A 24,584-nucleotide genomic window follows, 5' to 3' on the forward strand; every position below is an offset into this window, starting at 1 on the left:
TCTATGCCAATGTATTTTTTTAAATTATCTTTAAGGAGTGGCACAAAAGGCATTTAATTCAACACGTCAGTTTATAAGCACAAGGAACGTTGATTCCCTCCCACTGTCTTCCTCCATTTCTCTCAACCTATGCTATCGCGTTTTAATTACATTACACTATTACCAAACGAAAGGCCTGCACCATTTCATGAAATCTCAGTTCTCTTTTTTTCCAAACTTTGTTTTAAATAAAAGGGATAATGACGTTCTCTCATTCATTTTCTTCAATGCTGAGCAGGCAAGATAGAGTATTGTTATTAATGAGGATGCTATTTTGTTTCCACCAGTGAAACTTGTGCTTGAACGTGGAATAAACCTATAAAATGGCACCCACGTTCATTATTTGATACATAAATCCACACAGAAGACTTTTCTCATTAAAAAAAGTAAGTTACTATGTATGTATGTGTATATATATATATGTATATACATATATACATATATACATATATATGTGTGTGTGTGTGTATATATATATATATATATATATATATATATTCCTGAACTGTTTAAAATAATTTGTTGGAGTTGGGCAGTGGTGGTTCACATCAGCAATCCCAGCTCCTAAGGAGGCTGAGATCTGAGGATCACAGTTCAAAGCCAGCCTGGACAGCAAAGTCCGTAAGCCTCATCTCCAATGAACCACCAGAAGAGATGGAAGTGGCTCTCAACCTCCACAGTAGTCAGGACTGCAGGCTCGAGCTGCCAGCGCCTGGCTAGCGCCGTTAAGCAGCTGCTCTACCCTTGAGCCACACCAGAGCCCCAATGGCCAGCGTGGCTTGTTTTGATTTTACACTCTGGAGACGGCCTAACGCAGTGAGAATACCCAGACTGCACCACGTCAGATCCGTTACCGAGGCCCGGCTTCTGCATGCGTGCATGCAGAGTGAGCTGACACTAGCTGTGGTGGAAAATACCATTTCGTGTGATTCATAGCCTCCGTTCCTCTGCGCGGTGTGGGGGTTCGATTCCTGCACACACGCCTTTCTCTGGGTAAGGCTCTGGGCAGTTCTGACCCCACCCCAGCTGCACCGGGCCCCAGCCTGGTGCTTTCAACACGTGGTCCAGCAACTTCGGTTCTCCATCACATACACGAATGCATTGACTGGCTTTCTGAATTCATTTAGCAGACATCGAGAGAATAAAACAGAAGGGGCTGGGAATGCGGCCTAGTGGCAAAAGAAGAAAACAGAAAAGGTTCATTCCATAATTAGGGATGATGAGACTTTCTACCCCCACTTTGGGTACAAGTTCAGTCCCCAAAGAGGCCAAGATGTCACCATCTCATAAGCTGCTCCCTTAAAGTATCTTTCAGAGAGAGAGAGAGAGAGAGAGAGAAAGAGAGAGAGAGAGAGAGAGGAGAGAGGAGAGAGGAGAGAGGAAAGGAAAGAAAAAATCTGGGAGTGACTGATTCCATCCTGACCCTTTCAAACCAATTGGTACAGAGTTTGTGACTCAGTTTCCTGGGATCACCGCTACATACTTGGGGGAGGAGGGGGTCCCTGCCCTGTTTTTATGCATTGTATAGTTGCTTCCCTTCAATCCATTTCAAAATCTACACTCGTCCACGGTAACGGAGGTGCCTTTCCTCCAGCTCTTCTTCTGCTATCAGTGACTATTTCGCTTTTGGAATAAACTTTAGGAAACTACTGTCCTTGGGAACAGCCAGTGACGAGCACACCCCCAATCTGAAGCCAAATGCACAGGAGCATTCTTGAATTGTCCTGTGGTTTTGTGGGCCAGCCCCAAGTCAAATGCGAAGGAAACGTGAACTGAGCGAGAAGGATCTTGTGGTCAAGCCCGCGCCCTGGGCCAGCCACTTCCCTAATCGGACTTGTTCACCGGAGAAAGAGGGGGTGTCTAAGGAGGGGGGTGGGGGGAGTAGAAAGCAGATCGTTCTGAAGCCCCAAGAATTTCCAGATAAAAGACTTCCTCTTTTCTTTCCTTTTAAAAAATACTCCAACTTGGAGGTGGGGGGAACAAGTAAGAGGGGACATTAAGAAGCTTTGTGCTTATAATCTGATTTACGGGACTGTAATCCCTTCGTACAAATAATAATGCTAATAATAATGATACTCTATACATCACCTTTATGAAAAAATATGTAACTAAAAAATAATGAAGCCAGGCACTGGTGGTTCATGTCTGCAATCCTAGCTACTCAGGAGGCTGAGATCTGAGGATGGGGGAGGAGAGGAAGGAACAACGGGAGGGAAGAGGAAAGAGGGAAAGGGAGAGAAGAGGGAGGGACTTGCGCAACCCCCTCCCTCGTGGGGCCCTCACCACGCCCCCCGCCCTCCCGGCCAGTTCATGACCAGCAGTTCCTGCCCTCTGCCCTCTCACGTACGTATACGCAAGACGCAGTCCCGGACACCAGCGTGTACTTACATCTAGATGATGGTGGGCATGGTATTATCACAAACACATGCAAGAAAGCCCTCCTGAGGCCAGTGTATCCCATCCAGAATCTCACGGTGAGAGCCTCACCAGAAGACACTTTGATACTTTGCAAAAATTGCTTATCCAGTATATTGAGTGATTTTAGATGTCGATATCATCTGCTTCTACCATTGGCATCAATATGATTCCCCCTTGCCATTTTAGTTCTAAAATTTTGTGTTGCTAGATTTTATTTTTCATGTGAGACTGCACCAAGGGTCTTGTGCAAGCTAGACAAGGGTTCACCCACTACGCTACATCCCCAGCTGGATGCTTGGAATAGCACGGAGTCAAAGAAATTCACTACAGAGAAATAAAATTGTACACCCAAACACCAGAACTACAATAGTCAGAGCGGCAGTATATATAGTAGCTAAGCACTAGAAAGAACTTGTCATCAACTGTAAACGAATAAAATAAACTGGGACCCAGCTACACAATGGGGAATCCCTAGTCAGCAATAAAGGGAAGAAAGGATGTGATGGATGAGTCTCAGGAGCATTGTGTCAAATGAAAGAATCCAGACACGAAAAAGCACTCGCTGTCCATTTCCATGCAGTTCTCACAAGGGTAAGTCTACAGTGACACAAAGATCTGGGGTTCCTGAAGCCTGAAGGACAGGATACTCCTGGTATGCTAACAAGTGGCATCTCATAGCAAACTGTACTCAGGGTAGGCAGACCCAGCAGATGATGGAGATGCTGCCCATCGATGTCACCGTGGGCAGAGGAGGAGACAGAGAAATTCTATACCATTATATTGTTATGGAGTTTCTAATCCTTATACCACTATATTATTGTGGAGTTTTTTGTGTTTTTTTTTTTTTTTTTTTGTCTGTTATGGGCTTGAACTCTGGGCCTGGGGTGTTGTCCCTGAGCTCTTTAGCTCAAGACTAGTGCTCTACCACTTGAGCTACAGCGCCATCTCCAGTTTCCTGGTTAATTGGAGATAATAGTGTCACACTTTCCTGCCCTGGCTGGCTTTGAACCATGAGCCTCCTGAAGCTGGGTTACAGGCGTGAAGGCCACAGTGCCCAGCTTATTATGGATATTTGAATCCTACTTTCTCTGCTTCTTTATCCTCCCACCTAGAGTCCCGCATCTAATCACCCTTCAGTTCATTTGGTCCCTAATCTAAACAAATAGATGACTTGTACATTACTGTATATATTGTATACTTATATTGGATTTATTAAATATATACTACTTAAAGACCACTAAATCTGGGTCATATCGAAATACCGATCTATTCTAAATACCTTCCGTATTAATATTAGTGACTGGAAGGGAAAGTGAGTTTAATATAAATAGGTATTATCTAAAGGTTGAAGAACCACAGGGAATCCCCATTTGGAATTCCATCTCTTCTCACCTTCCCTGTTCCTTCTCAGTCCTGTAGGTGGTGCTATGTGAACCATTCCTTTCATGGTGTTCCCTTCCTCGGACACCTCAAGACCAGAAGACCACAACAGCATCGGCTGCTTTGACAAGCATACGCATGATATGCCAGTCTAGAGACTCCTAGTCCTGAGACAGTGGCGGTGGTAGGATGGGTGAGGCCAGGTAACCTTGCCAAATATGTAAGACCTGTCAGTCTTGTGTGAGATTTTCTTGGAAGGAAACAAAGAAGAGAACCTGAGTCGAGTATCTCAGTTCCCATCAAGGACCACCCAAGCAGCAGCACACGAGTTTCCCAGTGGCACAGGGTATCTAGAGCTCCTTGTGTGGTACGATCCTGGGACTACTGGGTGGGAAGTGTAGCTCCAGGCCCTGTGGGGCCCAGCTGAAGTTGAGCCGGAGAAGGGAAAGGCTCAACACCAGCCCTCTGCTCCCAGATGTAATAAGAAGTAACAAGCGCAGTGTTCCTATCTCGAGAAGCATGTAGGAAAGAACGCGTTTAAAAGGCAGGATCAGACTGCTTCATCTCTCAGCCTTGCCTCTGTCAGGACTTGAGAAGCCGCGCCTTGCTTGGCTCAAGTGTAGGCACGATTAGACCGGCTCTCACAGACCCCAAGTTAATGTGACTGTCAGGTAGACTCATGTTCTCTGCAGAGGAAACACTGAAAATTCCTTAACTTCCCAGCAGCTTTTCCAGCCACATCTTTGTCTCAGCTACATCTATCTGACTGGTCCATCTGTTTGACCGAAACCTCCTAAAATAGAAGAGAAATGAATACAGCTCCAACTGGTTTTCCTTCCTAGCACTTCCTGGAGTCTAAGTCATGCCAGGTCACTCTTTGACCGAAGAGACTCCTGAGCACAGCGCGGCGGCTGGATCTTTGTCCGCCTCTCCAGAGCCTGTCCTGCACCTTGGGGTCCCTCGATAGTGAGTGTGGGCCACACGGCTGTGTACGTGTAGAGAACGGGCGGGGGTCTTTCCCACACATGGCCCAGCAGTGTCTGCTCTGCGGTGGGGGGACGGAGCGGAGGCCACAGGGCGCGGGCAGGGCAAGCAAGGTGTCGGGGGCAAGCGTGCCCCACCTTTGCTGTCCGGCTCCGCGCGAGCGCTGCTTCTACCCGAAGCTGGGCACGAGTGGCTCCCACCTGTAATCCGAGCTACTCAAGAGGCTGAGGTCTAAGGATCATGGTTTTGAAAATGAGAACATCAGAATAAATTATGAATATATGTATATATATATCATGTATACATGTATATACATTATCAATGTATTTGTGTGTGTATACATAATCATGCTATAAATTTGAAAATGAAGATACTGGATTATGAATATATATGTATATCTCAGCCTCCTGAGCAGCTATGATTACAGGAGTGAACCACCAATGCTGTGTGCTGTATTTTTCTTGCTATGCCCTATGTAGCCCTGGCCTTGAATTCTTTTATCATTCTGCCTCAAATCCTAAGAGCTGAAATTACAGTCATGTACCATGATACTTGGCAAATTAAACACATTTTAAAATGGGTCTTAGACATCAAGAACAAATTCTGATCCTAGAAAAGTTTATCGTTAGCATTAGCTAAACCACAATACTCAATTTGGTGACCACCTTACATGATTTTTTTCACTAGGGTTTTTCTTGTTGTATTTGAACCTTCAAGCTCAAAACCTGACACTAAACTGTTTCGGCCCGTATTTCTCCTCTCTACCTTTTCCTCCCAGTTTCTCCAGCACTTTTGAGAGCTCTATGACGTTTTCTTCAGCCTTGCATTTTCAGTCATTTCAGCCACAACGAGTTCACACTCCTATGAAAACCCCAAACCTTGCATACACAAGTCCACGAGGGGAGCATGGAATGAGTTCAAATCTTTGGCACCTGCCAGAAAGGGTGTGGTCAGGGCACCAATGCCCACACCCTCGCAAGATTGTGCATAATGTCAGTCATGCTGTAAGAAATCAAAACTTTTAATGACTCGTGAGGAATAATTGAAAACAATTTTAAAAATAGAGAGGAAGACGTTTACGGGAGACCATTTCCTAAGGAAGAAAGTGAAAATTAAATGAAAAAATGGAAAGAATAGACCACTTTAAGGATTATAAAAGTTATATTTATTCACGATGCTACATTTATTGCATTCCCTTAGAAAAATGGAGAACTGTTTATGTACCCAACTTGCACATATAAAACTTTATACAAATTATGTGTAGCACACAAAGGCCTCTGGTACAGCTAAAATCCTGACACTACAATTTGGGTATTCCTGCTTTAGGGTCTCCAGTTCAAGTCTGTTCCATAAAAAATAAAAACTAGAACTATACTCAGTCCTGCTAACACTTAGAAATTATTTTAAAATATAATAAAATAAAATTTGCGTTTACTCTAAAAACTCAAAAATACTATAAACTGGGAGGGGATACATTCTGTTACCAATTTTAACAGTATGTCAACTTCACACCTTAGTTTGGCTGATTCTTTAAAAAAGAAAATCACCTTAGTTCTGACATTATCTTTCTAGGCTGAGGCTGGGTGGGGAGGTCATTTGTTAAAATATTTATTACCAAATACTTAAAAAAAAATATTCCTTTTACAAAATGGTATAATACTAAATGTCTTTGGCTATACAACTAAAAGGCCATTTGTCCAACAGAAGAGGGTATATTTACTCCAGAACCAACTACAGAAAAGAAAGCATAACAGAAAGATGCAGAGAAATGATCATCTGCTTGTCTTTCCCCCCGTTCTACAATAAGCAAGGAGAACGTAGTTTACATGATCTTGTGATGAGACTCAGCGACACTACAAAGAAAATAGCGACATTTCTGCAAAGGCAAAGGGAGGTAAAGCAATTCTACCACTAAGCGAGGAGCGAAGGGACAAGCGCTATCTGCAATGTCATGACTTGTTTGCTTGTTCTAAGCCACACAAGTGTAGAAATCATAGCTGATGACAAAAAGCCACCAACTTCGCAAATGGAACTGTAATAGAAAAATAAATCAAATGAAACATTTATTAATAAATGAAGCCTATTTTATTACTTCAAGTTAATGATAAAAAAATTTTCAGCACAGCTGTTGCATTTAAAAAAGTGAAACTACATACTACGTTTCTAGCTCAGTAAACACATGAACCTGATGTCTTTGAATGACATAACAATTCAGCATTGTACAGTACATCTTATGAAGACCCGTAAATTAAAGAACTACTAGTTTAAAGTTAGTGATTATGAAACAAATACGCATTCATAGTTTCAGCTTCTTTTTCCTTCCTCGGCCATCAGGCACTCCATCCATCTTACGTTTCTGTGTCTACAAACAAGCACAGAGATTACTTCTCGTGACAAGACCTAATGGCCACAAATTGTATTCAGACACATGATTGCACTTACTAGTGATCTCCAACACAATAAATCTTTCAAAATTAACTATCCAATCTCCACACTTTACTAAGTTACAAGACTACTTTTTCCCCTTAACATGTTTGTCTTCACATTCATTGCTAAGACCAAACTAGGCAGTAAATCACACTCTAGAAGTTAATCTTAGACGTTATAAAGCTATTTCCTTATCATATTAGGAAATAAATGTCCTAAAATGATTGCATGTGTTTCCCAATGGGAAGTATATAACCTGACATAGGACGTACATTCCCAAACTTTTAGGAACCCCCAATAAGATTCTTCCTACACAATGCAATCAAGTTCTACTTTACACTTTTAGAAGACTCAAATGTATTATTTGTGAAACAAAAGGGGCTGATAATACAAATGAAAGGCAAGAGTTGAAAAGAATATTTAACTGTTATAATCTTACAAGTCTTCACACACTCGTGAACACTTACTGTAGGCTTTGGTCCACGTTTCTTTTTCTCTGCCTTCTCTTTCTCTTCCAGTTCCATGTTTTCTCTTTCAATCAAGGTAATTAGGGTATTACACCTCCTCTGGAGTTCCTGCATTATAAATGTCCACAGTAACTTGTACCTGCCATTTGCCTGTGGCCAGGATTTACTAGGGTGTTGGAAGAGTACATACATATACTCATAATAAACTAAATGAAAAGGAACTTAAACGTTTTCATACACAATCCATGGTATGACAATAAAAAACAAAACTAGTATTTCATGTTTCCATTTCATTCTTTAAAGCTTTACTGGTGTAGGGGCTCGAAGATATAATTTAATGGTAAAGTGTTTGCCAGGCGTGATGACAACTTTAGGGTTCAAGCCCCAACAGCACTCAAAGTAAAAAGCGGACATAGTATTTCCTGTAAAAGAATCATCACCAGAGCCAGCCAGTGGCTCCCACCTGTCACTCTAGCTACTCAGGACGCCCAGATCGGCAATTAACCAACAAAAAGACAAAAGCGGAAGTATGGCTCAAGTGATAGGACACAAGTGTAAAGCCCTAAGGTGAAACTCCAGAACCAGCACACAAACAAAAACATTATCACCAGAATTACAGAAGGGATGTACCACCACAAGCTTCCCTTCCCAGCCTTGTGGAGGTCCGTGCGGAAGCCTAGGGCAAGCTCTTCCTCTTCTCCCAGGCCTCCAGAAAGGATTTCAAGTACAATGGAGTAGTAGATAACACTGAAGGGAAAAATCTATTTACATCACAGCTGGCTAGCAGCTTCATTCTCATGGGTCAAGGGTCATGGTTTTGTTTTGTTTTTTATAGTAAGTGAACCTTTTATAGACAACAATTTTAAAATACTTTATAGAAAATACCATGCAAGCCAGAAGTCAGTGGCTCATGCCTCTAATTTTAGCTACTCAGGAGGCTAAGATCTGAGAATTGTGATTCAAAGCCAGCCTGGGCAGGAAAGCGTGAGACTCCCATCTCCAATAAACTACTCAAAAAAGCAAGAAGTGGCACTGTGGCTCAAGTACAAAGAGGCTCAGGGACTGCATCCAGGGCCTGAGTTCAAGCCCCAGGACAGGCAAGAAAGAAAACACATACAAGGCTTGTTAAATATTTGAAATACGTTGGTGATAATACACAGAAGGTAATAGCATCTCATTAGTTTCCCATAGTAGGTAGGCGGTGACATACATTGTTGCTAGGCTGCTGATATGCTACGGTATTCAGGGCCCCATATGTTAATGACTTTCTGTAACAAAGATGTCACAAAATAGTGCTATCAGCAGTCAAACACAAAAACACCGTACTCTGTCCACGGCTGTGCTGAGTGGTAACACACTTAAAACGCACTGGGAACTCGTACTGCAGAAATACTGGAAGGCTTGCTCATCCCAGGACGTCCAAACCTAACACTAGAAAATCTTTACATTCTCATCACCCTTGCAGAACAGAATCTGGGAGTCTTCGAAGCTCAAAACTGCTCAAGTACAGAAGGAAAGGAGCCATCTCTATTTGAATTCTAGTGTTAGAAATGGAGATCCCTCAATGAAAAACAGCCAGACACAAAAGGGATCAAAACCCAGCACCAAACCTATACAAAGCAAGTGTTTTTCCATACTAGGCTACTTAAAGGTACTCACTTACAAACTGATAAAATGTCAACTAGGGATACTACAAAGTATATGGCATTTATGGGTGGGACCAATAAGCTTTTAAAGTTACATACATATTGGGTTTGCAAACTGTGGAGATGAGTAGTTACATTTCTTAAAAAAAAAAGTATGCAGTCTCTGAAAGTAACAAATATGTCACTTCCAAGTTAAAAAGTAAAGGATAAATATATTCTGAATTCTTCTCTATTACACAGAAACAAACTTGGAAACTCACCATTGCAGTTCTGGACTTAAGAAACCAATCAAATCTAAACTGAGGGGAATTTCGAATACACTGTCGCAATTCATCATAAACATTTTCCTTGTCAAATCCGAGTTTGTGAAGCATGCAGATGAGAAATCGATCCTCTTCTTCAGTGTAGTTTTTCCCTTTGTTAGTGCCGTATGATATTCTCAACTGATGAAATGGTGCTTTGTACCGACCAATCTAGGGAAGTCAGATTCTGTTATTAACTACCAATATCATCACAATATTCTGTCCGAGAATCTCAATTGTACTTTTTCCTATAAAACTTGTGTGGTGTTTTATTATTTTATAGAGAAATACAGACTCAGAACTTCCTTAGGAAGGGCCTAAGGCTAGTAGTGCCTTTGACCTGGTATGTGTCAGTTCACAGGTTCTTTTAATGGTCCATCATTTTTCTCTGAAAACTTTTGAAATCTGCATTTCTTTACTTTTAAGAGTTACTTTTAAGCCACACACTTGTGGCTCACATTTGCAATCCTAGCTGCTCAGAAGACTGAGATATGAAGATCATGGTTCAAACTCAGACCAGGCAGACAAATCTGAGAAACTCTCATCTCCAACTGACCAGCAAAAAGCCACAAGTGGAGGTGTAGCTCCAGCGGAAGAGTGGCTTCCCGAGCGAGAAAGCTAAAGAACGACCCCAGGCCGAGTGAAAGCCCCAATCCCAGCACCACCACCCCAAAGAGGTTGCTGCAACTCATGTGCACCAAGAGGGGCGAGGACAGGAACTGCCTTATTTATTAATATAGCAAGTACCTTTGTATCAAGTGCTTTCTTGATACTTATTCTTCTTTGGATTCTTGCCTCTCCTCTCTCTATCTGGGCCATAATCTTCTCTATGTCCTGGAGCTCATTGCATCTTTCCCAGAACACAGCTAAGGAGGAAACATTGGACAGATGGGAGCGAACAAAGGAGAAAATTTAAATGTTTGTCAATATAAATATACATGTGTATTTAGTAAGGACTAAGAAATATTTTTGCTTACTCTACATTTAATAGTAGAAAGCTGCTTATAATTTCTGTTTCCTTAAATGTGAGAAGACTATTCTGGGTGTTCAAAGTTTTCTTCCCCTTTTTTGGCCAGTCCTGGGGCTTGGACTCAGGGCCTGAGCACTGTCCCTGGCTTCTTTTTGCTCAAGGCTAGCACTCTACCACTTGAGCCGCAGCGCCACTTCTGGATTTTTCTATATGTGTGGTGCTGAGGAACTGTGGGCTTCATGTTTAGGAGGCAAGCTCTCTACCCCTAGGCCATAATCCCAGCCCCCTTCCATTTCTTAAATGTTGCTATTCTGAGATCCTATATTCTTACCGCAGTAGAAACTATACATATTCAGTATGAAGCAAAAACTGAAGTACCACTGTTCAGTGACCTATTCTGGGCTTTGTGGATATAGTTAGTTGTGTTAAAAAACAACAAATCTAGCTAGGTGCTGTGGTTCACACCTTTAATCTTAGCTACTAAGATGTGATAGTGATTCAAAGCTAGTCTGGGCACAAAAGTGTGAAACGCTTACCAAAAAAAATCTGTGCAACTATCTTCATTTGAAGACACTGGCAGTAAAGGTACACTGGAGATAGGGCTCAGAGCCACCAGCCACGAGCGAAAAAGTCAACTGCAAACTGAGCACTGGTGGCTCACGCCTGTAACCCTAACTACTCTGGAGGCTGAGATCTGAGGAGCATGGTTCAAAGCCAGCCCAGGCAGACAAGTTTGTCAGACTCTTATCTCCAACTACCCAGCAAAAACCTATACACAGAGGTGTGACTCAACTGGCAGCACACAAGCCTTGAGCAAAAAAACCAAGCAAGAGTTCAAGACCAAGTTCAAGCCTGTGCCGGCAAGCATGCACATACACGAGCACACGCACACACAAGCACACGCACGCACACTGGAGCATAGGTGCACACGCGCGCGCACGCGCACACACACAATGATAATGCAATTAGGTCATATTTTAATGAACATGCTAGGCTATGTAGCAAAATCAGCTGATCAATATATAATTCAGAGAGCACCTCCAAAAGCCTAATAACATTCTTGTGTGTTCAATTAATGAGAACATTACCTGAGTATTCAATGACTTCTTCTGGAGTTTTCCCTTCTACTTCTCTTGCTATGTTTTCAATATCATCACGGCCCCACTTCTCATTAGCTTTGATGAACTGGTTAAAATCTCTCTTATTCCAATTAGTAAATCCCTACACGGCAATGAACAAAACATTTAATCACAGCATGATACACCTGGAAACAAAGCCATTATGCTTCACCTGTGCATTTCAAAATGACAGAGGACGTTTCGATTGCTCCCAGTCCAATAGATTAGGCTTTTTTCAGAGTGGTTAACTTACTTGTACAGATACACATTTTTGTTAACACATTAGTGTTTACTAACAGAATGAATGCTCAAGGTGAGGGAGTTAGGGGTGCTACGTGCAAAGATGGTCTTTTTTCTGAGCTTTGAAGCACTCTTGGAGTGTTTAGGGAAGGGTCAACATAAGCTAAGGGCAGAGATGCCCACAAGAGGGAAGTGAGAGAACACAAAGCTTTAACGGTAGAGCAAAAGCTGCATTCTGGAAGGCGCTGAATGAGCTCTGAAAGTTGGCAAACAGTACAATGAATCTATTTGTAACTGAGAACGAAAACTTTGCAGCAATAGGAAAGATGGGAACACTGAAAAGGTGTCAAAAGAATACCCCCTCCCACCAAAGACAAATCTAGAAACTTCTCAACCATGTTGACAAGTTAATAAACCAAATACGGCATTCATCCATGTTTTACCATCTCCAATTAGACTGCGGTTTCCCTCACAGTGTCTTTTTTTTTGTCAGCTGTGGGGCTTGGCCTGGGGGCCTGGGCGCTGTCCCTGAGCTCTTTCTGCTCAAGGATGGTGCTCTACCACTTGGGGTCACAGCTCCACTTGGGGTCTTGACTGTACCTATACCTGTGTCAGAAGTTTCTCTTTTTCTTCTAACTCTTCATCATTAAGAGGCTCCGCCTCATCAATTTTGAGCTGTTCTTCCTTCTGTGCCTGTGCTGCATTAGGTAAGTCAGGACTTCGAGGTACCTAAGACAGAGGGCACCAATTAGCTCATTTAAAGAACACGTGATGGATTAAATTCCTAACAAACTGACATTGGACAAGTTCAATCCAACCACAAGAGAAGATACACTTATAACATAATAAAAACATTAGTATAATCTCATATATTCAACCTACACAACTAGGACAGAGTCAATACCCTTTCTACTAGTCTCAAAGTACTAGTAATTAGTGCATATACCCGTCACAGTTTATGAACAGAAAAGAACAAAGTACAGAATTTCACTTACCTTGTACCCAATAGTTTTTCTGTAATACAGAATTTCTTTTTCTAATAATTCAAATAAACGTGGGGGAAAGAACTGGAAATCCTGAACATTGGGTTGCTTTGGAGGTCTGGGAGCCTAAGGAAAAATAAACACAGTAGTATTATCCAATGAAATAAAGACAAAAAAAAAAACCCTCTCCTTATTTGTATTTTTCATTTCATAAGCCACGACAGCCAATTCTTAAGGAACTGAAAGCACAGCTTAGAAACACTAAGCTGACATTAACCAGAGAGCAAACAGATCACCCAAAGTTAACTGTAAAAACTTCAAAGAATAACGGAAGGAAGTAATCTATCCAAAAACCACATAAAATGTTAAGTCTCAATCTTCCTTTGTTGTCACAACATAGAAACAGGCATTCCCAAGGGCATCTTCGGACACCTGTGGCGCATCAACTCACCTTGGGTGCTTTCGGCTCACTGACTCGAAGCGCTTCCCTGAAGTACGCATCGACAGCGTAGTTGGCCTTCCTCTCTCGTTTAGGAGGCTCAATCCACTCTGTGAATGCAATCTAGCAGGGGAAACGACTGGGATGAGCAATGTTGTTAGAGATAGCAACAAATCACCAGGGCACACGACACGGTGTGCATAAATAGGGCACTAATGACATCCTGAACTACGGGCACACGACACAGTGTGCATAAATAGGGCACTAATGACATCCTGAACTACGGGCACACGACACGGTGTGCATAAATAGGGCACTAATGACATCCTGAACTACAAGTTCCACATACAAAGGGGAGGACTAGGGAATAGTTCCGTGGGAAGAGAGTGCAAACACTACAAAATATAGAGACATTTAATAAAAAAAAATCTGAGGACGTACTTGCCAATATTAGCCAAAAAAAGCTCTACGGAGAATTACATTTTTCTTCTTTTATATTGACATGTCCTAATTTCTCTCCATACCAGCATGTAACACTAATAAAATTAGGAATAATTTATCTTAATCCCTACAACTTGTTACATAAAATTGTGTCATTTTTCTTGACCCTTTCAAGTATCTCAGATTATATTCATTGTAACAAGAAAGTATGTTACATTGTACAATAAACTTCATTTACATAAACTTAAAAAAAATTCAAGCCAGGTGCTGGATACCTATAATCCTAGTTACTCAGCACGTTAAGCTCTGAGGATCAGGGTTCAAAAGCCAGCCTTGGCAGGAAAATCCACAAGACTCCAGTTATACTCAGAAAAGGCTAGGCATAGTGTTGTGGCTTAGCTCAGGTGGTAGAGTGCTAACCTTAAGCAAAAGAAGCTCAGGGACAGTGACCAGGCCCCTGAGTTCAAGCCCCAAACCGGCACATGCACGTGCCTGTGCACACACACAATTCAATCAAATGTCAGTGGCACACACTTATAATCCTAGTTACTCGGGATGAGATCTGAGGATTAAGGCTCAAATTCATGCTGGGATAAAAAAAAAAAATCTATACAACTCTTATCTTCAATTAACCAACAAAAAGTCAGAAATGGAGCTGTGGCTCAAGTGGTAGAGCATGAGCCTTGAGCAGAAAGAGCTACGGGACAGGACTGGCTCACGCACACGCACAGGCACACGCACACGCACAGACAGGCACACAGGCGCGCACACACACGCACGCACACACACAGCGTATCACCCAAAAACCCATGTTAAAATAATGAAAAAAAATTAGACATGTACAAACAGAATTGCCTGCTCTTTAAGACAAAATTACAAAGCATCACAAAACTAGCAGAATAAAGGGCAGGTAATTAAATCCTCATTCTGAAACACCTTTTGTTTTTCTCTATAGTCTTCGCCTTCAAAGTTATAAACACTCGACTCGGTGTCCATTGTGAAGTTCCGAAGTGAGCTTTCGCCCATCTTGGAGAGCTTTTCGTTCATTTCTGCAGTCTGGATTGAAAACAAAATGAAAGGCGTGAGATCTGTGGTCCAGATGAACCAAGATTCTACAGTCCACACAGCACTTTCTTTACAGAGGACAACCCATCACCCACACCACGGGTCTAGCGCGAAGGCAGAGCTCACCTTCTTGGCACCTCTTTCCAGAATGCCATCGATGTCCTCATCAGTGATTTCACTCTCCTTTGAGGCAAATACATGAGTGGCTCCATGTCGTATCATTTGAAGCATTTCATCTTTCCCAATTTTGTTCAGATTCTGATCTACAAGCCTCCCTGGAAAAGATGGTGTTAACAGCATTATCCAAACAGAGTTTCTCTTACTGGAAGCATGGAATTTTCCATGTTAGATGTGATTTCAGCTCAAGTATCCTTTGTTTACTGTTATGTGCTTCCATTCATTTTCTTATTTATTAATGCCAAATTTTCAGTTAGCTAGGATTTAAACTATTTCTAAGGCTTAGGCATTATTTAGTTTTAGTCCACTTAATGTCTACCAGCTTGATAAAATGTTTTGTGAGGTATATATAGTATCTGAAATATTTAAAAATCAAATTGAGGAAAAAATTTCAACACAGGTGAAGCGTTACACAGTAACACATTTCTGATGAGCAGAAGGTGCTATTCCTAATCTCAAATCAGCTTTTTCTTAGAAAAAAAAGAGTTAAAAAAGGTACATCAGACTTAAAAAAACTGCAGTTTTAGATGTCCTCATCTAAAAAAACTGAAAACTTCTAAAACTATTATTATAATCAGAACAACACTGCAGGTGCTGGGTGGCTCATGGCCACGCTCCTGGCTACTCAGGAGGCTGAGCAAACAACGCTGAAGAATCTTAACCTTGAATTAACCAGCTATAAAAGCCAGAGGAGATGTGGCTCAAGTGACACAGCAAGAGCCTTGAGCAAACAAGGCAAGCAAGAGCGGGACAAACAGCATTCTAGCCCCAACACACACACACACACACACACACACACACACACACACACACACACACACACACACACACACACACACACACACTCTCTCTCTCTCTCTCTCTCTCTACCAGACAAAGCAAGTTTCTCAGACCAACTTGATGGCATTCAAAGCTGTACCTTGCTGGATAACTATGGAGTCCAGCCTGAGTTTCATCTCAGCTCGCTCCACTATCCTTTCTTCCACTGTGTTGTCAGTGATAAAGCGGAACACTCGGACAGTCTTCGTTTGTCCAATTCTGTGTGCGCGGTCCTAAGTGATTCACCATGTGACAGTGAAAAGCCAAATAATATACAAACGTGTACACTGATGAAATGAAATGTTCCTAGTTTTCAATTACTGATATTCCTCAAAAACTTCAAAGTAGGGGCTGGGGATATGGCCTAGTGGCAAGAGTGCCTGCCTCGGATACACGAGGCCCTAGGTTCGATTCCCCAGCACCACATATACAGAAAACGGCCAGAAGCGGCGCTGTGGCTCAAGTGGCGGAGTGCTAGCCTTGAGCGCGAAGAAGCCAGGGACAGTGCTCAGGCCCTGAGTCCAAGGCCCAGGACTGGCCAAAAAAAAAACAAAAACTTCAAAGTAATTGGTTTTCTCATGAGGAAACCTCTCTAAGTATAAAACACATCACAATGGAATCGTTCAGAAACCATCACATAAATGATAAAACATGTCCAGATAATACAAGCAAAATTGTATTTTCAAGTTTGAAAATAAATGATTGTCTAAAATCTGTTAGGTTTAAATTTTTGAATTTAAACTTTTTGAATTTAATTTTTGAAACTTAAGTTCCCTTTGTTAAGGAAAGTGACTTTATTAAGTGATGTAAAAATGAGCTTTACAAGCTACAATAATCCTAGTCATTTGTTCACATGTGTGAAAATCCAGTCACCTCTGAAGCCGTTTTAGGGGAAAGCAGGACACAGGAGAGTGACTGACGGGGGCGAGGGCGGTGGGGTACGATGTCATGTGGAAAGGTCACCTCCGTGTACAAATAATAGATGATTAAAAAAAACAAACCCTAATCTCTAAACATTACACAAAAAACTAAATGCAAGCAGTCAACTTATTTTGGATGCCATTTGTATTTGCCTTCTGGGTAAAAGCACAAAACCATATTCCTATCAAACACTCTATTCTATAATGTCAATCTGACTAGTCACTCTTAGAAAGAGTTTAGGATGAAAGGGACGAATGTGAAGTTTTCATAAAATTGCATTTATGGACACTGGGATCATACTTCATGTTAGTACCATTACCAAAGAATCTGTACCTTTTCCCACTGACTTATGGATCATAAAATTTCTCAATGCTAAGAATTTCTTTTCTGATCTAATCAGATGTTCCCCAAAAGGTCATGTACCCCAAATGGCAGAGATCAAGCCATTTCCCTTTTCTCCTAGGACACTATCCACTCATTCAGCAGTTCCTTTGCAATCAGTTAAGCTACTACATTTCACTGCTGGCCAATCAATTTGGGATTGCTTTAAGATCTAATCCCATTAGAAATTTCCTGGGCAAGCCTCATTTTTCTCAGTCATGATGTAGAGGATATGGAAGGCTCTTGATCTCGAGAGCCATAAGATGGACATTACCTGATTCAGATCAAAAATTGTACTCAAGGGGCTGGGAATGTGGCCTAGTGATAGAGTGCTTGCCTAGCATGCACGAAGCCCTTCCTGGGTTCGATTCCTCAGCACCACATAAACAGAAAAAGCCAGAAGTGGTGCAATGGCTCAAGTGGCAGAGTGCTAGCCTTCAGCAAAATGAAGCCAGGGACAGCGCTCAGGTCCTGCGTTCAAGCCCCAGGACTGGCAAAAAAAAAAAAAAAAAAAAAAAAAAAAAAAAAAGGGTATTCAACATACCCTCACTGAGCCATTAGAAATATAAATTTTGTAGAAATTAAAAGTCTTAACACTATAAAATTAGCAGTAAGTAGAAGTATAACCATGTAAAATCATTTTGCCTGAAAGTAACAGAGTAATACCTAGTAAGCACAGATTGAGTTTCTTTATTTCTTACCATCGCCTGAAGATCCACTTGGGGATTCCAATCTGAATCATATAAAATGACTACATCAGCAGTAGCAAGATTGATGCCAAGGCCACCAGCACGGGTGCTCAACATGAAAACAAACTTGGTGCTGTTTGGCTCATTGTACGCAACGATGGAATCCTATGGATGCGAAATAAGACAAGTGTCAGTTATCTGTTCTGCCTGATGAGACGGGGTCTCATGTTGCTCAGGATGGACTCAAACTCTTGCCTCGGCCCCCCAAGTAGCTGGGACTCTGGGAGCATCATGCTCATCGTAGAGAATTATTTTACCTGACTTGGTTTTGTCTTTCTTTCCCTAGAATGTTACTCACTTGTCTTTCATCATGAGGTGTCTGTCCATCCAGCCTACAATATTCATAATTTCTCCACATGCAATAATCTTCCAAAATGTCCAATACTCTTGTCATTTGACTAAAGATTAGTACTCGTGAACCTGTGAATATAAAAGCTTATCATGAGAAGCTCCCCAAGTAAAATTCAAACTAAGACTAATTACCCTTGAATTCAAGGTTACTTTGCAAAGAAAAAAAATGGCATTGGGGCTGGGAGTGTGGCTCAGTGGTAGAGTGCTTGCTTAGCAGGCATGAAGCCCTGGGTTTGATTCCTCAGTACCACATATGCAGAAAAGGCTGGAAGTGGTGCTGTGGCTCAAGTGTTAGCGCTAGCCTTGAGCATAGAGGAGGACAGCACCTAGGCCCCAAATTCAAGCCCCAGGACCGTCCTCTCCCCTACAAAAGGAAATTTCTAGGAAATCTTATATAGAATGAGAACTTGGACCTAAATCCAGGGACTGTAGCTGTTGTTACTATTTGCCACCTTCTAAAAGACTTAAGGCCTCCAGAGTAGCTAGGATTATCGGTTTTTAATGTTACCATGAAAGAGCAGCCCTTTCAAAGTGTGTGTTCCTTAAACTATTAGTCTTCATTACGTCTCAATTTGATACCAATACCACAGATACCTTGTTCTTTTAACTTGGGGAGCAACTTGTCCAGAACCACCATTTTGCCACTGTTGGTAACCAGATGCATATCCGTTGTGTAAGGTGGACCAGGTTCAGCTCCATCAAAAAGATAGGGGTGATTACAGCACTTCCTCAACTGCATCAGGATATTCAACAACCTCATTTTGTCCATCTTCCCAGCTGAGTTGAGTATGTCTATATCCTTCATTAATATCCGAGTATACCTATCAAGAAGACAAGTATTTTAAGAGGGCTCAAATGTTCCCTGACCATTCTCTGCCACTTTACATACTTAATTGCCCTCCCCACCTCAGTCCACAAATACCTATAAATAAAAAATCCATCAAACACTATAATGTCTGGGATTGGCTTCAAATAACCAAAGAGGAAGAAAACTTTCCCATGACACTGGCATGGTGGAAAAAGTCACGTACTGATGCATTTCTCAGAACTTATCCTAGATGAGGAATTATGACAATGCCACACACCTGGTGGTCTATGAGGCTCTTCTCGCCAACTGACCACCATATAAAGCCAACTGAGGCTCAATTGGTAGAGTGCTAACCTTGAGTGAAAAGCCAGAAAAGAAGGGGTTCCAAGTTCAAGCACTAGTCCTGGCCCAAAACTAAGTAAATAAATACAAATAAAATCAAAATCCCAAATTGGGGTTCTTTTCCCTGATAATTACATCCTGCATTTAATTTTTAGATTCATGAATCCATAAATTCACTATGCCTCCATCCCATATAATCCATTCAAGACTCTATGAATGCGATGGGTAAGCCCTAAATCGCTCTAATCAATTCAGTTCCATTCAATCAATAGGAATTCCATGAAAACACAAACCAGAAAATGACGTATCATTTAGATGAGCATGTGGCTTAAGTGCTGGATTGCCTGCCTGAGTAGCAAGCCCTAGACCCTGAGTTCAAACACCAGTGCCAATCCATTGTTGGACAAATGAAAATTACAAACTAGTAATATCAGGGGTTGGGAATATGGCCTAGTGGCAAGAGTGCTTGCCCTCGTATACATGAAGCCCTGGGTTTGATTCCCCAGCACCACATATATAGAAAACGGCCAGAAGTGGTGCTGTGGCTCAAGTGGCAGAGTGCTAGCCTTGAGCAAAAAGAAGTCAGGGACCGTTCAGGCCCTGAGTCCAAGGCCCAGGACTGGCAAAAAAAAAAGAAACTAGTAATATCAAACATCTCAGAATACATACCATTCCCTTTGCATTTTGCTGAGACCTACATAGATTTTGACTTCCTTCTTTGGAGGCAAACTCTTTTCCACATCAGCCTTAATTCGACGAAGCAGAAATGGACGCAAAACCTTGAAGAAAATAGAAAATAACAGGTATGACTTTATCTGTATAATGTTGGTATTTTCAAACTCTTTAAAATCTTGTGTTAAATACACGGAAAAGAAATTTCTCTGCTTAAATATTAAATGACTTTCAAGACTTCTCCACTCCAAATTTCTGATTTACTACTATTGAACACCCAGAAAGTAGTAAGACAATTATACGTACTCTCATAAAACATCAGAAATGATACACTTCAAATATGTCTTCAGAATTAGAAATAGTTGCTTGCAACACAGATTGTCTGACAACACAAATGGCTAGGTGACTAGAATCTCTTCTCTTCCCAGTCCCAAAGACTTATCCAGACCAAAATATCAAGACACCAAAGTCTCTGTGGTAGGTCATGAAAGGAGCTTATATAAGGTACTTGGTAAGGTCCTGCTTAATCTTTCTGAGGATTAAGCGTGAGAAGATAAATTTCTCTACCAACTGTTTTGTGTGAACTTTAATAGGAAGGAACAAAGCTATCTATCAAAAAAAAACCAGGGCTGGGGATATAGCCTAGTGGCAAGAGTGCCTGCCTCGGATACACGAGGCCCTAGGTTCGATTCCCCAGCACCACATATACAGAAAACGGCCAGAAGCGGCGCTGTGGCTCAAGTGGCAGAGTGCTAGCCTTGAGCGGGAAGAAGCCAGGGACAGTGCTCAGGCCCTGAGTCCAAGGCCCAGGACTGGCCAAAAAAAAAAAAAAAACCCTACAGTATCGACTCAGCAATTCAGTTATTAGTTGCATTATATCCTGTCATTAGATTTACAAACAAAATGGATCATTAGTCCTTTCAAAGGTGAACTTGTTAGATTCATCTATGGAATCGAAATAAAACTAAGCTTTAAAAAACTGCCTAAGTTAACTCTTCCACTCTCCCATTATACTGTTTCCTGGCTATTAAGTTAAAATTCATCCCAGGTTCTAAGCGTTAAAGCCACCACGTATTAATTCCCTACCACCCCATTTTAAGATCAAACATTTTAGTGGCAAAATTGCAAACTGATCTGATACTGTAGTCAATATGCTTTTTCTTAACAGGAAAATAACCTATCCATTTAAATCTCTACATCCTTCCTGTTAGAATATACTTAGACACTGATCCAAAATACTTACCATATGAAGCCTCTCAACTAGCTTCTGATCCCCAAGGCAGTTGTTGGTATCAAACCAGGAATCGAAGTCCTAACATGGATAAAAAACAGCTTAAGATCAGAGACATTAATGACAAATGTCCTATGATGTCAGGTACAGTAATGATTCCTAGAGTTAGTATAATACAGAGTTGTAAGACACAAAGACTGTTTAGTTTAAGCCACTAATTTTTTTCAGCTTCTGATTATAGAAGAATTACTTCCTAAGTATTTTACTCAAACACACACACACACACACACACACACACACACACACACACACACAAAGAAAGCTGGGTGCCAATGCCAATGGCTCTTGCCTGTCATCTCAGCTACTCAGGAGGCTGAGATCTGAGGATCACAGTCATCAAGACCAGCACACACACACAAAAATAAAAACAAAAACAAAGAGGATTGATTTCATAAGGAAGGGTCTGAAAATAAAGAGGAATAATTAGAACCCTCAATATGAGGTTTCTAGAACATTGTCAATTTTACTTAACAAAGGGAGATAAAGAACATTTCATTAGGGCTTGGAATGTGGCTTAGTGGTAGAGTGCTTAGCATGCATGAAGCCCTGGGTTTGATTCTTCAGTATCACATAAACAGAAAAAGCTGGAAGTGGCCCTGTGGCTCAAGTGTTAAGAGTGCTAGACTTGAGTAAAAGCAGCTCAGGGACAGCACCCAGGCCCTGAATTCAAGCCCCAGGACTGGCTTTAAAAAAAAAAAAAAAAAAGAGCATTCCATTAATATTTGGGTAGGATTTGAATCAAGACAATTTCCTTATCTTACTTCAAGCATTCAACTCAAACTTTCCAATCGGACTAAGTATCTGTGTGTATGTACTAGGACTGGGGCTTGAATTCAGGACCTTGTACTTCAGCTCAAGGCTGTCATTCTACCACTTGAGCCACACTTCCACTTTCAGGTTTTCGGTGGTTAACTAGAGATAACCGGCTCACGAACTCTCTTGCCCAGGGACCTCAAACTGCAATCCTCAGGCCTCAGCATTCTGAGCAAGGTAGGATTTAAGCACATGCCTTAATTATCTTTTTATAACACAAATTTCTCTATTTCTTTTTAAAAAGAGTCCTTAATAAACCAAAGTATCTTTCTAAAACTGACTTCTATACATGTACTAACATGAAGCTCTTCAGTTTTCTGGATACATACTCCAGATGAGGAAATGAAGGTTCAGCATGAACTCTGACCCAGCAAAATCCAATTACTAACATCACAGACTCTTGGCATACAAAGTATATGTTGCTAGGTGTGACTAATAATTAAGTACTGCTACCAAATCTATCATGCAAATAATCTATAAAGCTAAAGGCTAGTAGTGGTCTGGTGCTGAGACTACAATGTGAAAGAGGTTAGATATTACCACATCTGAAGCTACCTCTGAATTTCCAAACACATGCTTTATGAAATTAGCAATTCACTTGAAAATGCTAGAAAAATAAGCAGCCTATCTAAAACCCTTACCTACAGGACTAAGCCAACATGACCATCAAATAAGAACCCACTGTTACAATGCTGCAAAATGAGACTGAAAGCAAAGGCTCAAAAGTACTAAACCCATGGATTGCATCATCGAGTTCATTTGTTAAGACCAGCCTTACTACAGAGAAGCATGAAAAATGAACTGAAACAAAAGGCAGACTAAGTTCTACTATGAAAACAAATGGAATCCGGCTGATGTTCTGGCACACCGTGATTCCGGTTCACAGGAAACAGGTCAGGACGATCAGGGTTACGGGCCAGTCGGGCCAAAAGTTAGCAAGACCCCGTTCTCAACAAATAAACAAGGTGGTAGTAAGCACCTATACAGTCAACAGCTATATTGGAGGCTTTGGGTGAGAGTCCGGGCCGGGCTAGCCTTGACCCAAAACACCACATTGTGTCAAACAACAACCAAAGAAGCCTGAAGCACACAGTTCAAGTGGCAGAGGGCTAGTCTAGCAAACTTGGTGCTTTGAAGTCTAACCCTGATTTAACCCTGAGGTATCACTAAACAAAACAGAAAACCATTAGAAATACTTACATCAGCTGAATTGAACACATCGGGTAACAAAAAATTCAGAAGGGACCACAGCTCGTGTAAGTTGTTCTGCAGAGGGGTTCCAGTGAGTAACAGCCGATTCGTGGTCTTGAATTCCCGCACTATTTCTGACAGCTGAAAGGGTTGATTTCCATCATGAGAACACTTGGTCAAGCACTCAAAAGCACAATTCTCACAGGGAAATAACAACTTACCTTAGATTTTTCATTTTTGATCCTGTGAGCTTCATCTATAACCAGGTATCTCCAGTTGAATTTTTTGAACACAGACTTCTCCTTAATCAGCATCTCATACGATGTCACACACACATCCCATTCTCCTGGTAGTAACACATCCCGGACAAAAGCAGCCTGCGGAGCAAGAGAAAGAAAACTCACCACTCAAGAATCCATCAGACATGTATAAGTAATCAAACACGGGAGAATAATTCTATCTATATTACACAACATTCAGAACTAGTTCCACTACCACTAAAATAACTTCATTAACCATTTAAGTATGTGATAGCTTAAAAAGATAAAAGAAAAGGGTTAACCAGTACAAAATCTGCAGCACCCAGACGATAGTGGCAGACATCTGTAATCCTAGAACGATTAGACAATTGAACTTCAAAGCAGGGAGCAATTTGATAACTTAGAATACCCTAAGTAGCCATAAAAAGAGAAAAGAAGTAGAAAAGAAGTATAGGTGCATCAGATAGTTAAATGAAGGGAAAACTCCATATTAAATATTTATCTCTATGTCTTCTTTCTAAAAGATCATCAAGTAATCAACATTTTAACTTATTTTGGTTGGTATCCTAACAGGCCATCAAATTACTACTATATACTAATCTAAAAATCTGGCTCCTGAAAATTCTAGTCACCTCACACATTCAAAGCCTCTATAAAAACAAGATTATATTTCTAATATAATCATTTCCAAAAAGAAAAGCAAACGGTATTCCTACACATTTGTCTTTGCTGTCTTCCCAAATAACTACTCCCTTGTGAAAATGCCACTATTAAGTTCCTAGAGCTGACATTTGTAAATGCTGAAAACTGTTGCCCTTTTCTCCTCCTCTTCTCCCAGACCAAGTCCCAATTCAAATCCCTTTAACATCCAAAGTACAGTGAAACACTAT

The 24,584-nt window shown here is 41.2% G+C and overlaps 1 protein-coding gene across 1 annotated transcript in view; it reads right to left on the bottom strand.

Annotated features, from left to right (window-relative positions):
- Positions 1-5,963: 5,963 nt before the first annotated feature.
- Smarca5 (SWI/SNF related, matrix associated, actin dependent regulator of chromatin, subfamily a, member 5) overlaps positions 5,964-24,584 on the bottom strand; it is a 30,862-nt gene continuing 12,241 nt past the window's right edge. The window contains exons 7-24 of the mRNA XM_048333699.1: positions 23,656-23,811; positions 23,444-23,575; positions 21,383-21,451; positions 20,137-20,246; positions 18,912-19,138; positions 18,265-18,386; positions 17,919-18,071; positions 16,016-16,148; positions 15,046-15,194; positions 14,791-14,910; positions 13,426-13,536; positions 12,987-13,100; positions 12,598-12,720; positions 11,722-11,854; positions 10,411-10,529; positions 9,622-9,834; positions 7,716-7,823; positions 5,964-7,183 (exon numbers count right to left, since the gene is read on the bottom strand). Of these exons, the coding sequence (XP_048189656.1) occupies positions 7,118-7,183; positions 7,716-7,823; positions 9,622-9,834; positions 10,411-10,529; positions 11,722-11,854; positions 12,598-12,720; positions 12,987-13,100; positions 13,426-13,536; positions 14,791-14,910; positions 15,046-15,194; positions 16,016-16,148; positions 17,919-18,071; positions 18,265-18,386; positions 18,912-19,138; positions 20,137-20,246; positions 21,383-21,451; positions 23,444-23,575; positions 23,656-23,811 (2,358 nt within the window). The 3' untranslated portion in view covers positions 5,964-7,117. The remainder of the gene's footprint in view (positions 7,184-7,715; positions 7,824-9,621; positions 9,835-10,410; positions 10,530-11,721; positions 11,855-12,597; positions 12,721-12,986; positions 13,101-13,425; positions 13,537-14,790; positions 14,911-15,045; positions 15,195-16,015; positions 16,149-17,918; positions 18,072-18,264; positions 18,387-18,911; positions 19,139-20,136; positions 20,247-21,382; positions 21,452-23,443; positions 23,576-23,655; positions 23,812-24,584) is intronic.

Source organism: Perognathus longimembris, chromosome 24 (genome assembly GCF_023159225.1).
Source record: "Perognathus longimembris pacificus isolate PPM17 chromosome 24, ASM2315922v1, whole genome shotgun sequence".
Taxonomy (NCBI): domain Eukaryota; kingdom Metazoa; phylum Chordata; class Mammalia; order Rodentia; family Heteromyidae; genus Perognathus; species Perognathus longimembris.